The 17,392-nt window shown below is 37.7% G+C and overlaps 1 protein-coding gene across 1 annotated transcript in view; it reads left to right on the top strand.

The window, feature by feature from the left end:
- Positions 1-16,754, top strand: part of cad (carbamoyl-phosphate synthetase 2, aspartate transcarbamylase, and dihydroorotase) — a 42,084-nt gene extending 25,330 nt beyond the window's left edge. Inside the window, exons 20-43 of the mRNA XM_067417919.1 lie at positions 272-496; positions 1,841-2,023; positions 2,882-3,100; positions 3,195-3,362; positions 3,476-3,658; positions 4,326-4,430; positions 4,535-4,777; positions 4,875-4,956; positions 5,062-5,228; positions 5,327-5,491; positions 6,304-6,435; positions 6,555-6,756; positions 7,720-7,910; positions 7,994-8,134; positions 8,741-8,830; positions 8,943-9,099; positions 10,579-10,745; positions 10,845-10,919; positions 13,027-13,239; positions 14,549-14,674; positions 15,655-15,810; positions 15,896-15,997; positions 16,082-16,176; positions 16,305-16,754. Coding sequence (XP_067274020.1) covers positions 272-496; positions 1,841-2,023; positions 2,882-3,100; positions 3,195-3,362; positions 3,476-3,658; positions 4,326-4,430; positions 4,535-4,777; positions 4,875-4,956; positions 5,062-5,228; positions 5,327-5,491; positions 6,304-6,435; positions 6,555-6,756; positions 7,720-7,910; positions 7,994-8,134; positions 8,741-8,830; positions 8,943-9,099; positions 10,579-10,745; positions 10,845-10,919; positions 13,027-13,239; positions 14,549-14,674; positions 15,655-15,810; positions 15,896-15,997; positions 16,082-16,176; positions 16,305-16,404 — 3,687 coding nt within the window. The 3' untranslated portion in view covers positions 16,405-16,754. The remainder of the gene's footprint in view (positions 1-271; positions 497-1,840; positions 2,024-2,881; positions 3,101-3,194; positions 3,363-3,475; positions 3,659-4,325; positions 4,431-4,534; positions 4,778-4,874; positions 4,957-5,061; positions 5,229-5,326; positions 5,492-6,303; positions 6,436-6,554; positions 6,757-7,719; positions 7,911-7,993; positions 8,135-8,740; positions 8,831-8,942; positions 9,100-10,578; positions 10,746-10,844; positions 10,920-13,026; positions 13,240-14,548; positions 14,675-15,654; positions 15,811-15,895; positions 15,998-16,081; positions 16,177-16,304) is intronic.
- Positions 16,755-17,392: the final 638 nt, after the last annotated feature.

Genomic DNA, 17,392 nt, shown 5'->3' with positions numbered 1-17,392 from the left:
TGGAATTTTAATTCTGCATCTTTGTTTAGATTGCTTTTGCCATTTGTCTAATGCTGACTTGACGTTAATCTTGTAAACACTTTGCAGTGTTATGAATTATTAATGCAAACCAAATCTCAAATTTAATATCCATCTTTTATGTTGTGCATTTATAATGTGTCTAAAGTAGCTTTTTTTTTATCATCAGTGCTATTTTAGTATAATTGAGATTTGAGGTTTTTTAAATTATTATTTCAGTTTATTATATTTGTACACCTGCTTTTGATCACAGGTGGTGATGGACATATATGAGATGGAGAACCCAGAGGGAGTTATTCTGTCCATGGGTGGTCAGCTGCCCAACAACATCGCCATGTCCTTGCATAGACAGCAGTGCAGGATCCTGGGCACCTCACCTGAGTTCATTGACTCTGCGGAGAACCGCTTCAAATTCTCCAGGATGCTGGACACCATAGGAATCAGCCAGCCCCGATGGAAAGAGCTCTCTGATATTGATGTACGTTATAAAGATAGTTCATTCAGCTTTAAGGAATGCCAAGAACACTCTAAAACAGGGGTCTGCAAGTATTTGGCCGTGGGCCAAAAAAAAAATTGCCACTAGAGGGCGGGTCCGAATCAATAATTATAGATAATAACCGTGCCTTTTGTAACTGGTAGTGAGCTGTTACTCTGTTAAAAATTGGATAAATTAATAAAGTAGTAGTGACACAGAATGTTTTTTTCCGGAATGGATAAAAATAACAAAAAATAAATAAAAGAGGACTTGAATAAGCCAATTAATTGCATGTTTGAGTCATGCTCTTAACAAATTGTTTTATTTCCTCTTTCCATACTGTGAATAATAAATGTGTATTTTAATTAGCTTGTTACACAATGGAGCATAATTTGTAATAATTATTTGACGTAGCCTACTGTTACACTGAGAATTATTCCTTTGCATCACCACGTACTAAACTGCATTGTTAAATTATTTGCGTGCTGGAAGTACACTTGCATTGCGTGCAGACTCGGAGTGAAGTTAACATTTAAGCTAGCACTGTCCAAGAGTCTAAAGAAGAAAGTCGACAGCGAAAATAGGGCAACTGTGCGTTCTTCCTACCTGGTTTTGTGAATGCAAAGCCGGTGTGTAATCTGCAACGAAGTTGTGGCTGTTTGTAAAGAATTTATTAATCAGACGGCACCACAAGAGAGGAAGCATAGCACATCTTTTTGAAGATATTTGTCTTGTCAATATTTTTGAAAAATTTTATAAAAGGAAGCTGAATTAAAGTTATTGTTCACATGTTGGTGCTGAGGCTCCGCGATGTCAGCAAACGTTTCAATGGTCCACTGTTCGTTTTATCATACCACACACTCATGACGGCTATTTTAGAGGCGTGTCTAGCGATCCATTCCACTCTTTTGACTCGTGAATGTTTTTCAGAACTTCTACTTCTAAATTCATCCTAAAATAAAACATTGCAGCAAATAAGTTTTCGCAATTTCGCAAAAAAAAAAACCCACTATAAAAATGATTTCTTTAGTTAGCACCAACTGCTCAAAGCGGTGCTCGAACTCGGTTGTTTCCACATAGGAGTCTGACGCTCTCTTACTTTTAAAATAATGCACTACTAGAGTGTCTCGTGACATGGGGGGGCGTTTACCTGTACTGCGCTCACTAGTTAACCTCCGTTACACTATCATGACATATATTTCAGAACCAGCCGCTATCAAAACAATCTGGCTGCGGGCCAGATATTATCACTGGTGGGCCAATTTTGGCCAGTTGTTGACCACTGCTATAATAGTTATTCTGTAATTGTATATAACTTCAAATGACCTCTTGACATTTCTTTTGTAGTCTGCAGTAGGTTTCTGTAAGACGGTGGGTTACCCATGTTTGGTGAGGCCATCGTATGTTCTAAGCGGGGCTGCTATGAACGTTGCCTACTCTGATACTGACTTGGAAAAGTTCCTGACCAGTGCTGTGGCAGTGTCAAAGGAACACCCTGTCGTTATCTCCAAATTCATTCAGGAAGCCAAGGTTAGTCAACAAAAAGAGGGAGATGTTTTTACAGACTTTACACACCCAGTTCTCAGTAAAATGTTTCTAAATATGAGAGTGACGAGTTAATTACTGGGTTGTACAGTATTTTGTCGTGAAGTTAAGCTGCTAGTTTGAACATGATTTCCACCACTGCAGTAAAACGAGATTAACTTGTTAACTTGATTTATCTGCCAAAAGTCTTGCTTTGATTTTTCCAGTTGCTCAAGTTAAGAATGGAGGAGAAACATTGTATGCAAACTTAGTAATTAGGCATGCACAATATATCTGTACAATAATTTTACGTGTGTGTGTAGTTATTTATTATGCATTTGTATCAGTTTATATTAGATATTTGCTTATTCATGCATGTGTATTTCCCCTATTATATTTACTTTATTGAAAATGGATAATCGCTTTGAGCCTTGCTATTACTATATTTTTTTATTTTTGTTTTGACAAAATATTATAGAATTTACATATCAGCCAAAAAAAATTAAAATAATTGGATCGGCCATTGTTTTAATATTGGTGCATCATTTGTATTATTCTATTATTTATATACTATTATAGTATATATATTTTTTTAATAAAATTTTTAGTTTCAGTATTTTTATATATTTTATTTGTATTAGTTTTGGTTATTTTAGTACTTGTGCCATTTATATTATTTTATTTAATCTTTATCAATTGAGAATTTTGCATGTGAATTTTCAAAGCAAATTTAAAGCTTACACATAATGAGCAGTGTTATCTCAAAAAATGTATGTATGTGTAAGCTTTGAATTCTGTAGTACACTTCTTAGTATTGCTGTGTAAGCTGTTGTGGTGGTAAGCTTTGTACACTTAATTTTATAGGAAATAGATGTGGATGCTGTGGCCTGTGATGGAGTGGTCATTGCCATAGCTGTGTCTGAGCATGTGGAGAACGCAGGGGTGCATTCTGGAGATGCTACACTGGTGACTCCCCCTCAGGACATCAACCAGAAAACCATGGAGCGCATTAAGATGATCGTTCATGCTATCGGCCTAGAGCTTCAGGTCACCGGCCCTTTCAACCTGCAGCTCATTGCCAAGGTGAGTTTGAGTGTATGCGTTTTTTTGTTTTAAGATGGGATGAATGCGTTTCAAAATACTTGCTTCTGAAACTAAATTGTGTGTCTGTCAACAGGATAATCAGCTGAAGGTGATAGAATGCAATGTGCGAGTTTCACGCTCCTTCCCTTTTGTGTCCAAAACACTTGGTGTCGATCTTGTTGCCCTAGCAACAAGAGTCATATTGGGAGAGGAAGTTGAAGCTGTTGGGCTGATGAAGGGGACTGGCATTGTGGGAGTTAAGGTAACAAGCTTCACAATGTCTGTTAGCTCTTGATGATGTCTGTTTCTGATGGAAATACTTGAACTGAAGTATCCCAGTGTTTTCCAAGATGTATATCTGTGTGTGGCCCTCAGGTTCCTCAGTTCTCCTTCTCACGGCTGGCTGGAGCAGATGTGGTTTTAGGTGTTGAAATGACCAGCACTGGAGAAGTGGCCTGCTTTGGGGAGAACCGATATGAGGCCTATCTAAAAGCTATGCTCAGCACTGGCTTCAAAATCCCTAAAAAGAATATTCTCCTCTCTATTGGTAGTTACAAGGTAGCAAGTTACTTTACAGCATGACTGTTGACTCGCTTTAGTTGGGTTGTGACCGTTTGTGTAACCAAAAACTTATATAAAATGTTTGACTTATAATCATAAACAAGCTTGAAATACACGTTGAAATACACTTGGCTACCGTCAACTGTTTGATTGCCAAAATTCTTTAAAATAGTGTAAAAAAATTATTTTTAAGTGAACTATCCCTTTAAGCAGTTGGATCCCTTTAATCTGTTGATTAAAAGATGCATAGATATACATTTGAAGGAGGTGTTTTAAATGGCTTTTTCCAACTAGACAAGTAAACAACCACCTAGCGAAGCCCTATCAACCTTGCAGATAACCTTAGCATTGGCATATCAGCATATTTAAAACCACTTAGAACACATTAGCAACTACATGGCAACACCCTTGGAATTTCCCACAACACTGTAGAGACTCTTTCCCACAACACTGTAGAGACTCTTTCCCACAATACTTTCTTTAGAGAATGTATAAATCAATTTTCTGATTGTAATGGAAAGAAATATTTTTTATATATATATATATATATATATATATATATATATATATATATATATATATATATATATATATATATATATATATATATATATATATATATATATATATATATAATAATTTATTTATTTATCTATTTTTTCAGAATAAAAGCGAGCTTCTGCCCACAGTCCAGACTTTGGAGAGCTTGGGTTATAATTTGTATGCCAGTCTAGGCACTGCTGACTATTACACTGAACATGGAGTTAAGGTGAAATAACGCATCATACTGTAACTATAAAAAGCTTTTTTAGTATTTGAGCAGGCAAATTATGCAGTTTTACAATTTCCGTTTGTTTATCTGTCTCTGATCAGGTGATGGCAGTGGACTGGCCTTTTGAAGAGGAGAGTGACTGCCATAATAAGGACAAACAAAGGAACATTATGGACTATCTTGAGGAGAACCATTTTGACTTAGTCGTCAATCTGTCTATGAGGAACTCTGGTGGAAGACGCTTGTCCTCCTTTGTGACCAAAGGTTACCGCACTCGTCGAATGGCCATTGACTACTCTGTACCCCTCATCACTGACATCAAATGCACCAAGCTGTTTGTTCAGGTGAGCAGTTATGCTCTCACACTGTTATTACACTGTTAGTACAACTATATTCTGTTGTACCCTTAACTTTTTTTTGAAATATATGTGGGGTTCGCAGGCACTGGGACAAATTGGTCGGGCTCCTCGTGTAAAGACGCATGTAGACAGCATGACTTCACAGAAACTCATCCGTTTACCTGGTGAGTATGGCAGTGTCCTTTTAGATTATATTTTTGATTGTCAAAACAAAATAAATTAAGATGGTAAAATGATAGCGGATGCCATTCATATTTATATGTTGAAAGGTTTGATTGATGTCCATGTGCATCTGCGGGAGCCTGGTGCTACCCATAAAGAGGACTTCTCTTCGGGCACAGCTGCCGCCCTCGCTGGAGGAATCACCATGGTGTGTGCCATGCCCAATACTAACCCTGCAATCATTGACCCTAACTCCTTCACTAATGCACAGAAGGTAACATCAACAAATGACACATTAGTTAGGTTATTAACATAAAGAAAACAAGGGAATGTTGTGTTTATTGACTGTATTTCTGTCATGAATATGTCAAGCTTGCGAAGGCTGGGTGCCGATGTGATTATGCTCTTTTCGTGGGGGCGTCATCAGACAACGCTTCGCTACTTCCGTCCTTTGCAAGCTCTACAGCTGGTCTGAAGATGTACTTGAATGACACATACTCCACTTTAAAAATGGACAATGTTTCTCTGTGGATGGAGGTAAGGAGATCTGAGGCTGAGGAAACCTGCTTGACAAAGTTTTAATGTGTTATTTTAAAGATGCACTATGTAGTATTTTTGCAGTAAAATATCCAAACACCACTAGGCAAGTGTTATATATTTTGTTCAGTTGAGTTCTTACAAAATCCCAAATGTTTACAACTATTTGTAAATTGTGAGAAATTTGTTATTATACACAAGGAGCTGGGACGTCTGAGGGAGTCGCCTGTCAATTGAGTCAAATCTGCGTTACCCTCGGTTTCCGGTTTTATTTGGCAGAAACGCTTTACTCTTAGCAGTGTGAACAAGTGTCACAGCAGCCGCTGTGCGAACGCACAGAGTAACATCATAACATAATTTTAAACACACTTAATTGTATCTAATATGATAAACAGAGATGTGTTACCTCACTCACGACCGGAAAAGCGGAAATGGTGCCGGCGACTGTCCCGTCATAATAAAAGTCCCGCTGCTTTTGAGCCGTGTTTGCGTAACAATCACTCCAGCGGCCTTGCTCAGCTCCCTCAACACTTGGTCCTGCTCTGCTTTATACTACAGTAACAATCACAGTCATAAGCATGATTTCTGCCCGAGTCCTATCCTGATTCTTTTCCACCAGCTGAGAGGTGAAACCCACATACCCTAAGATTCTGAGCTCAAACTCGGCATCATCAAACTACGCCTTTGTTTTGAATAGGTGCACTCTAGCAGATTTATTCTATTTTATCTATTTATTTTAAATGCCTCTTTTTTTATTTTTAGTGATGCAATTTGTCATGTCACATCTTGAGTATCATTTTCTGTACCTGCAGCACTTTGAAAAGTGGCCGAAGCACTTCCCCATTGTGGCACATGCTGAGAAGCAGACAGTGGCAGCAATCCTGATGGTAGCGCAGCTGTATCAGAGACCCGTTCATATTTGCCATGTAGCCAAGAAAGAAGAGGTAAGAGTCCTTTTTATTTTTTGATCTAACAACTGCATTTTTATTTTACCATTATGGTCAAGCCGCCTTTACATGTTTCTGTGATTTGTAACCAACTAAAAGCATGCATTCTTTTTCAGATTTTGATCATTCGAGCTGCTAAACAAAAGGGTATCCAGGTGACGTGTGAAGTGGCACCTCACCATCTCTTCCTGTGTGAAGATAATCTGGCTGCCATTGGGAATGGCAAAGCACAAGTGCGGCCCATGCTGGGTACACGTGAGGACATGGAGGCGTTGTGGGAAAATCTAGACATCATTGACTGTTTCGCAACAGACCACGGTAATAATAGGATCAGATTTCTCTGCCATGCCTCTCATCTAAAGGCAACTAACCTGAGAATGGCATTTATTTGAAATTGAAATATTTTGTAAGTATTAAAAAGTCTTTTTGATCAATTGAATGCAACTTTGCTGTATTAAGTGCATTTTATGCATCTTAATACTGTGCTGTATTAAGTAAGGGCTACTTGCGCTTACTTACACTTATTACACGGTTACTAGTCTCAAATAAATTAGACACAAAATATTGTCTTGAGATTAAATATTTAATTAGCTCTTACGCAAAGCTTCCGCGAAGAAAAACAGTTCCAAACTTCTTTAAGCCTTTATCTATTGCTGAAGATTTGCCATATGCTAAATGTTGAAAAATGAATGCTGAAAGGGTTAGTTCAACCAAAAATTAAACCAAGCCTATGATTTACTCACCCTCAAGTTATCATAGGTGTATATGACATTCTTCTTTCAGACAAATACAATCGGAGTTATATTTAAAAAGTCCAGGCTAACGTTAATCCAAGCAATAGTTGTAGCTGTTTTTGAAGTCCATAAAAAATGCAGCTGTCCGTCAAATAACGTGCTCCACACGGCTCTGATGGGTTAATAGAGCCTTCTGATTCAAATCGATGATGTTTGTGTAAGAAAAATATCTATATTTAAAACTTTTATAAAGGAAACCTGCATTGAAGTCTTCCATTGTAACCCATGGCTGTTAAAGCCACCACATGGCGCCAGCGTTAAGCATAGAAGTAGTACCGGTCGAGACAACTCGTATTACCCGGATGAGCGGTTGTTATTTGGGAATAACATGCCACTGGAATGCTCGATTGACCAATCAGAATCAAGAGAGCCGTGTAATAAGTCAATTTAATGCACCCCCCTTACTGGTTTACTGAGCCCAAATTTGAATGACAGTATACATAAATGCATGCGTAGTGTTTTATTTATTTATTTATTTTACTTGCAGCCCCTCATTCAGTAGAGGAAAAGACATCTATGAAACCACCTCCAGGTTACCCGGGTCTGGAAACCATGCTTCCTCTGCTGCTCACAGCTGTCAGCGAGGGTCGCCTTACCATTGATGACATCATCAAGAGGCTCTACGAAAACCCCAGCAGAATATTCTCTCTTCCTGCTCAAGAAGATACTTATGTAGAGGTATTTCATTTACAAAGTTCAGATAGTAAATTGCTGCGATGTGATGCTCTAGAAAGAACAGAAGTGATGCATGAATTTTTCAGGTGGACTTGGAGCAAGAGTGGACTATTCCGAAGCACATGCAATTCACCAAGTCAAAGTGGACACCATTCGAGGGCATGAAAGTAAAGGGAAAGGTCATGAGGGTGGTGCTCAGAGGAGAGTTGGCCTATATTGATGGACAGGTAAAAAGCTAATGCTTGTATACATTAAAGCTAATGCTTGTCTTGTATGTGCTCTAAGACTGCATTTATTTTATTAATATTGAGAAATACTACAATTTAAAACAACTGTTTTCTATTTTAAATGTAATTATTCCAGTCTTCATTTACACCATCTTTTAGAAATCCATTGGTACTAAAAAACAAAATGCGTCTTAATGTTGTAATGTTTTATTTCAACCTAAAAGTCTGTTTCGGTGAGTGCAGTAAGAGTTGTTTGCTATTCAAATCAACAATGGATTTATAAAAAATACAACCGATAGACAGAGGTTCAAGCTTCATTAAGTTTATTTGCGAAGGATGAAATCCAGTGGGTTCTGGAAAGTTGCAAGCAGTCCTATAATCTTCACTGTATTTTAGACTGTGATGGAAAAGCAGACAGCAACAGGGCTGGGGGAAAAAATATTTCCTGGGACAAATTGTTCCGGGTAATTTTAGTGGAAATGGGAGCTATATTGTATGTTACTTGTTACCTTTTTCTCAGAAATGTAATTTCTTGCTGCCCAGCTAAATTTTTCTGGAGCACATGCTCATCAATTTCTAGGTTTAATTGTTCCTCTTTCTCTTAAGGTGATTGTACCTCCAGGTTATGGTCAGGATGTGAAGTCATGGCCAGCATCCCCTGCAAGAACAACCGAAGTGAACAAGGATGCTCCTAAGGTAACATTCCGTAATTGTTCTCCCTGAACTCCCTGGTCGTGCATTGTTCACGGTTCAGGTTTTGCTTTGTAATGTGTACTGGCTAACAAATAACAATGCTCGTTAATCACAGCGTGTGAGTGAGGCAATAACTCCCGAGCGCCCCCGTCAGGCAGCACCTGTTGATGTGGTCCGTAGCCGTGCCCCGAGCCCGCGCCGTTCAGCTGGGGATGGACGCTTCATTCTTCCACCTCGTATCCACCATGCATCCGATCCTGGTTTGCCTCCAGGTACTATGAACCTGCAATATTTTCACTCGGAGCTTGTGCATGAGTTTGTGTTCCAAATTGAACCACTGTGCTGTCAGTTATCAGTTTACAATAAAAACATTTTTAATTCAGACAGTGCTTCACTTGGACAATGGCAGTATTTGTTTACTAGCATCAGTCATTTGTTTGTTCGTCTGTTTGAGCTGGAATGTCCCATAAACTTGTAAACGGTTAAGCTGAACTATTTAGCTAGTATAAAATCACTTTTCAAGCAAGAATATTTTTGATATGCAGGTTTCAAAAGATCTACCATACAATGGCAAAAGGCATTGGGTAATGTCCATGTGATATGTATAGTTTTATCAAATCAATATCTACGTCTCATGATTCTGCAACTGTTGTCTGTAAATTCCTTCATGTCTATTTTCCCCACTACCCTTATTCTTAATCATCTTAATCAGCTAGGTAATAACCAAATTATATAAAATTGGATGCATGCAAAATACTGCTAATTCCAGATGTTTAAAAGTTATTCATTTGGTGATTTTTACCGTACATACATTGCATGAAATTCTGGGATATGGCAGATATTTAAAAATGTGTTAATGATACTATGAAAATTACATGACGATTATAAGTGACAAATGATTACGGTTGTCAGTATGATCATGGTTTTGTTCAAATGTGCTGGAAATGTTCAAAAGTTACTAATACACACACTAACATTATTTCACCAAATCTTGTATCAAAAACCAACGAATAAAATTAGCATCACTTGGCAGCATTTAAAACGATGAACGAAGGGTTTCAAACTAAAATGTATTTGGTTGAGTGGCTTAAAACGCAACTTATCTTCTAACTTGCTTAATTCTGGAGTTTTACAAATTGAGGTTTTAATAATTACAAAATGAAAGGATAATAGTAACCATCAGGTTTATCCTCATACCCAGTGTGCAATAGCCATGCCTCGCCATTTAGGAGGAGTGTTGCTTTATATTAAGTTAGTCTAAAAAATTATTAAAAATAAAATTATTTCGTTTTTCCAGCTTTCAAGCCCTTTTTTTGTAAAACTAAACATTTTACTAAATGCATTACCAATAATTAAAAACATAGTTATAATTGAACAGTTACTAATGCATTTCTTCAAACTTTGTGCCTCAATGTTTGAGCAGCTGAAGAGGAGGTGTCACTAAGAGCACCGTATGATGCAGGTTTGACGTTTGTAGAGATGTTTACCAGAGCTTTGCCATCCTTCTGTTTCCTCTGCCAATCTGTGTTATGTTCCTGGATTCATTTCATGGGCATATTCTACACAAGCATAATCAAAACAAGACATGGGGGTCTGTTTTTCTGTGTTGCACATGCTTCGCTTGCATGCTGTTATTTGCGATTTCAGGTTGATCACAATGAGCCCTTCCTGCTTATTTGTGTAAGTGAGATTGATACATGGCAGTGATATATTGTGTGCTGATTGTGACACTCTTTTGCTTCCATTATCAGAATTGGCTTCCCCGGCAGAGCCATACGCACACCCTCCTCCCCTGGCCAGGATCCTGTCACCTCAAGCCGGGCAGCAGCAGATCCTGCCCCACCCCCAGACCTCCCCGCTGCTGCACCCGCTGGTGGGCCAGCACATCCTGTCTGTGCGCCAGTTCAGCAAGGAACAGGTGACATCATGCTATCTGTCCTGTTGTCGAGTCCAAAAATCTAAAATTATTTTATTTACAGTGGCTCATCAATCTTTCCTGTCTGTTTTGGGCTTTTAGATGTCACATTTGTTCAATGTGGCACATACTCTTCGTCTCATGGTGCAGAAAGAGAGACCGTTGGATATTTTAAAGGTACATTGATTATTTTTATTTTAAAATATCAAGCAACAAAATGTAGTTAATTTTTTTGTATATGTATGTCAAAAAGTTTCAGATCAATTCACGTGCTTGTTTGTTTGTTTGTTAGAATCGGTCTAATGATTCACTTGTTGACTGAATCGTTCAGAGTGGTTCTTGACTTGTTGAATCACAAGTCAATACTTTCATCAGGTCCATCTCGAACTGAAAACTGAGAACTAATTAGAACCATGTTAAAGGGATAGTTTACCCAAAAATGAAAATTGTCATTTAAATAGTCACCCTCATGTCATTCCAAAACTGTAAGACCTTCGTTCATCTTCAGAACACAAATTAAGATATTTTTGATGAAATCCGAGAGCTCTGTGACCCTGCCATAGACAGCAATGTAATTAACACTTTCAAGGTCCAAAAAGGTAGTAAATGACATTGTTAAAATAGTCCATGTGACTACAGTCACATTCTGGCCTTTGCCAGTCTCTATGCTGTTTATGTTATATCCCATGCATCATGAACTGGCATTTTAATTTTTTTATACTGTTGTCTGAGGTCAACTAATGACGTTTGTGTGGTTTTTACATTCAAAGCATCATAACTAATAAGCAATAGGCTATTTTCTACACTGGTTTTGAGGCAGTCTTCTGAACGCTGGGTTTCGATGGACATGACGCACTGGAGACTTGCAGGTAAACGCCCACGGCTAGGATTGGATAGTGGCTAGGAGAGAATAGCGCAGAACAAGAAAGGAATATTACGAGATTCATCGGCCTGCCGACGGGCTTACGTTTTGGTAGCCCGTCTGGAAAACACGTAGCCCCGGGACGTCATGTGATACCTTTAGCACGCTAGACTCATGTATGTTCTGTTAGACATGTACACATAAGCAAAACGATCTATAACAATGCAATACTATGCAATACTAAAAAAACACGTTTTGCTCACATATAAGTGTTTTGCATTTCTCCTGTCGGATCCAATATAGAAGAAACAGCGTTGTGTTTTTAATATCAATATGTCTACAAATCTAGCGCCACCTGAGATTTGTTTACAAACGATTCCGCAGTGAAATGAAGTGAACACACGTACATGTCTCCCCCACGTGAGCTGGAAATTTGTAACTTCCTAAACTTCCACACATTCCTAATATTATGATCCGAAGAAAGCTTATGCAGTGACTCTGTTCTTCCACAACCAGGAATAGCGCAATATCTTGCTATCTTCCTCTGCATGTTTGTTGCTGCTAGCTAGCATGAGTTGGTGGGCGGGGCTACTGAACTACACGTGCTTATTATTCTGTAGAGGTGGTGTTTCGTCAGTCGATGACGTCAAGCTGCGAACAGGATCGTTTTCTGGGCCTGGTGTTTATAAAAGCTTCTCTTTGACTAAAAGGATGTTTTCAGCTCTGAAACTTAGAGGATAATCTTATATTACCATGACCTTTTATATATCAAAGGAAAGTTTATATATCAAGGGAAAGTTGATTTCTCAATTCATCAGCCCTTTAAATAGTTAAAGGGATACTTCACCACTTTTTCATATTAAACTGTTATTCCTTAACTAAAATGAGTTGATACCTACCTCTCTCATCTGAGTGCATGCACTTAATCTCTCTGACGCGCGGTGACGATCTGATAGCATTTAGCATTTATGTTTCAGCCGGGACTTTTTTACTGCAGTGAGTCGAAGTACTCTCAGAAGTGCTATTCCGAAATACATTATAGTTCTCCTTTTTAATGCTATCAAATCGTCACCGCGCGTCAGAGAGATTAATTGCACGCACTCAGACCTCAGACGAGATGGTGTCATTCTGTCCAATAGCAGAGTAGATGTCACTGGAGGAATTGTAATGTATTACAGCCCATCTTGAACATTACATAAACCTCCCCCAGCAGGAGTATTTAACTGCTCAAGTCAGCAGCAGTCTGGAGTCAGGATTTTGTTCAATCTGGCAGTGACGTGTCACAGGAGATCCCTTCTTTTAGAAATGGACATCTGTGACCCTTGGAAACAGAACCTTTTGCAGAAGGAGATGAAATGAACATGGATGAGATGAGCTCTTATAAAATCTTCATTTAATTCTGTTCTGCTCCTCTTCTCCCAGGGTAAAGTCATGGCCTCCATGTTCTACGAGGTGAGCACTCGGACCAGCAGTTCGTTCGCAGCGGCCATGCAACGTCTGGGAGGTTCAGTGGTGCATTTCAGCGAGTCCACATCCTCCACGCAGAAGGGCGAGTCTCTGGGCGACTCCGTTCACACCATGAGCTGCTACACTGATGTCATTGTTCTGCGCCACCCCATTCCTGGAGCTGTAGAAGTGAGTCACGTTAATGCATTTTTAAAGAAATGTACATTACCTTTCAAAAGATTAAATGTTTTTGAAAAAGTCTCTTGTGCTCACCAAGGAAGCATTTATTTGATTAAAAATACCGTTAAAACGGTAATATAGTGTTATTATTATTATTCAAATTTAAAATACTTTTCTGTTAGAAGTCATTCCGATATGCTAATTTGATGCTCACAATAACAAATTTCTTATCAGTGTTGAGAAAGGTTGCGCTGCTTAATATTTTTGTGGGTATTTTTTATTTGATAGAAAGTTCAAAAGAACAGCATTTAGTTGAAATTGAAATGTTTGAATAGCATTTATAAATGTCTTTGTCACTTTCGAGGACTTTAACGCATCTTCAGTTAATAAAAATATACGTTTATCAACAACAAAAAACATACTGACCAGAGCCATATGCAGAGTTTTATAATCACAGAGGTCCATGTCCCATGAGAAAAATTGATTTCCATTTTTTGCCCATAAAGGCCTTCTTGAAATACACATCAGAAATAGGTTTAAGTCCGTGACAGTGGGCAGTAGATTTTGTCTCTTCTTGCTCTCTCCTTATCTCCATCATTCTGTCTTGTCGTCTCTTCCCCTCCTAAAGCCAAGCTCGTCTGTGTCAGTGAAGAAAGTAAACAAGAAAATCAATTGATATTTAGCCTGTTTTAATCATTTTAATTTAATTTACAAGTTAATTTACTGAACAAGATAATTTACTAAAGGCTACGAATGTTTTCATACACATTATGTACACAATTAATATTATGCTTATGCCTAATATGATGAAAACGGCTTTGCTGATATTTCTTGTCTTGAATCACGTAAATGCTATAGGCCTACTTTAAATGCAAATTTAAGTTTGCCTGATTTATTTTTGGAAGTCATTTAACATCTGTATCCTAAAAAATCTTACATCTTAGCTTGCACTTTATGACCATCGATACGATTGGTGCTATGCAATGTCCTTGTAGCACTAAAGTAGTGTTAATATTATATCAGGGAATTAAATCACAACATTTATTATATACACTTCTGGACCTCGGTGACCTCATAGCTGGCTAGGGCCATGGTACTGAGCTCTGACTTTTAAACTTTTAAAAGACGTTGCTTTAAGACGTGACATCTAAATTGACTATTTTATTTATTAATATTCCTTGGTTGTTTGTGCAGCAGGATTTCTCAGTGCATGATTTATTATTATTATATTTTTTATTATTAAAATTAATTTTTTTAGTGTTTGTGAGAGACAATTTTTTTTTACCCTCAGTTTAAACACAATGCTTCTGGTTTGTAGAGCGCAGCAAGGCATTGTCGGCGGCCGGTGATCAATGCTGGTGATGGAGTCGGAGAACATCCCACTCAAGCCCTTCTGGATATCTTTACGATCCGAGAGGAGCTGGGAACAGTCAATGGCATGACTGTGAGTTCACATGGGACTAATATTCTATCTGCTCAAACTATTCGTTTGTGATTTTTCCATATGGAGCTGAAGTGTGATTTCTGTGCCACTAGCATCGACAAACAGATACCAACAAACTGAGAATCCCTTCTCAAAATTGATCGAAAGAAATGTTTTGTATATAAAATATATTTATATATAACACAAATTATATAAATATATTCAGTAAATACATTATATATTTAGATTTGTAAATATTTGTAAAAGATTTGTAGATTTAAATATTGTATGTGTTTATATATACATACTAATTATGCACAGTACACGCACATAAGAATGCATGTTTGATATTTTAACTGAACTTAAGAGTGGTGGTGCTTAAGATATTGTTGGTCATTTAATGTTTCTGTAAAAATACTGTAAAAATTCTATAAAAATATAGTAATATATCATATTATTAATAATACTAATTCTATTATTAATAACAGTATAATGCACTAAAGACTGAGCTGCTGGGTTTATGAATATTATTCAAGTTATCAGTGTTGCTCAAACTGATTTGCTGAAATCAAAACAGTGAGGCTTGTATATGAGCTTGATGTTACATGATGTTTACATGTAGTGTCGATTCTGCCTGGTATCTAAGACTCTCTCTTTGCGTGAGTGCGTGTTTGTTTGCGTTTGAGAGAGAGAATAGTTATGTGCCTTCACACTAGAGTTTACGGTACGCTAAATACAGGTGCTCATCATCTCACTCATCTATTGAGCTGACCTGAAATAAATCACTTGACGGAGAGCGAAACTTTCTCTGAGTGTTCAGAGAGTGAAAATATATCTATACTAAACTTATTCTTAGCCTCTAACACACACTGGTGAGTAAAATCTAAGCATTTATTAGCCAATAGCTATTGATAGATAATGTTTAGTAGCCCAAAGTGAAAAATACTTGCATATGCGAATTGGATTTTAATAACTGTAATAACTTTTCTGTTAAATCTCAGATTACAATGGTTGGTGATCTGAAACATGGCCGTACTGTGCATTCTTTGGCCAGACTTCTCACTCAATACAGAATCACTTTGCGCTACGTGGCCCCTAAGAACCTCAGCATGCCCGCTGAGATCATTGACTTTGTGGCTTCCAAAGGCATTAAACAGGTGCGTCATAATCAAAAAAATGAATTGGTTGCTTATGATTTGCATTACTTTACTTCCCTCACGTGTGTCTAAACTATGTCCACAGGAGGAGTTTAACAGCATTGAAGAGGCCCTCCCTGATACTGACGTCCTGTACATGACGAGAATACAGAAGGAGCGGTTTGCCTCTGAAGAAGAGTATAAAGCGGTGGGAGAATTTGCTGATGACCATTGCATCTTTTATTTCCTAAGCATCATGATGTTTTTATGAAAGATTACCTTTTTCTGACAGTGTTTTGGACAGTTCATCCTAACCCCACATATCATGACGGGAGCCAAAAGGAAGATGGTGGTCATGCATCCTCTTCCCAGAGTCAATGAGATCAGGTTTGCTATTCTCCGTTAAAATCCGATTTTCAGTAGGAGTGTCAAGTCAAATATCGGAAGTTACATGTACTGGAGTGCTGAATACAAAGTTTTGTTTGCAGTCTCTTGTAATCGTATTTTGTTTTCAGTGCGGAGGTGGACACGGATCCTCGGGCTGCTTATTTTCGGCAGGCGGAGAACGGGATGTATATCCGGATGGCACTTCTGGCTACTGTACTGGGTCGGTGAAGGGACCATCGTGGTTTAGTCCTGGACATTTGGCAGTAAAGGGAAATATTTTGTTGCCGATATACTGGTGTTAATACGGTGTACTCGCTGTATATATCCAGCGGGTGTGAAATATTTTTTTTTAGGGGAAAAACCCGGATTTGTTGTTGCTTTCAGTATTGACAATAAAATTCTAATGTTGTACTTTTTTGATGTGCATTTACCACTAAATTTTCATGTTCCTTCTGACATGTCATTAGGAGGCCAGATGTTTGTAACTCAGTCCATAGGGACAGTATACATAGATACAGATTTTTCTTCAAAAGTTTGTAGTTTTGTATTTTTCAAAAAAATAAAAAATGGCAATCTCAGACCATTCTCTTCTCTTTAATCAGCCATTCCACTGCAACATCATATAATCCACCTTTCCCATAAGCACACATTGTACTAGTACAAATAAAATGAGACTATCAACATAAAACGAACATTTATTACATTTATTGAACAAATATGAACATTTTGTAGACCAAGAATAAAAATGTTATTGGATGTTTTCTACACTACAAAGGCTTTGGTTAAATTGTCCTGTATTAATTCAAATGCACAATCTGTTAAATTTACAAGTTCTTGCATAAAATGAACAAATAAAATCCACAAGATCTAACATTTTCACGAAGTTTTCTCATTAGAATATTGAATTTTGAATAAATTATAATAAATGGAGCACAATTTATTAGTTTATCATCACCATTATTGTTGTTAGTTAAATCGTGTGTAAATTAACCGAGACCCGTTAAAACAAATTAAGAGAAATAACAATAAAAAACTGCCTACAAATTTACGTCATTATTAAACTCTGCGCTTCAGACTTTTATTTTGAAAACTGAACTAAACTGCATAAATTGAGTCTTCATTTCATCCCCGCCTCTTTAATTGCAGTGTGTTTACTACTTTTACAGACTGTGGTTTACTATGGTTTAACGCGTGAAGTCGTTTAGCTTTGACTAAA

The sequence above is a fragment of the Pseudorasbora parva genome, chromosome 15 (assembly GCF_024679245.1).
Source record: "Pseudorasbora parva isolate DD20220531a chromosome 15, ASM2467924v1, whole genome shotgun sequence".
NCBI classification, from domain to species: domain Eukaryota; kingdom Metazoa; phylum Chordata; class Actinopteri; order Cypriniformes; family Gobionidae; genus Pseudorasbora; species Pseudorasbora parva.
Note: the sequence above shows the minus strand (reverse complement) of the source record. Positions and strands in the feature narration are given on the sequence as shown.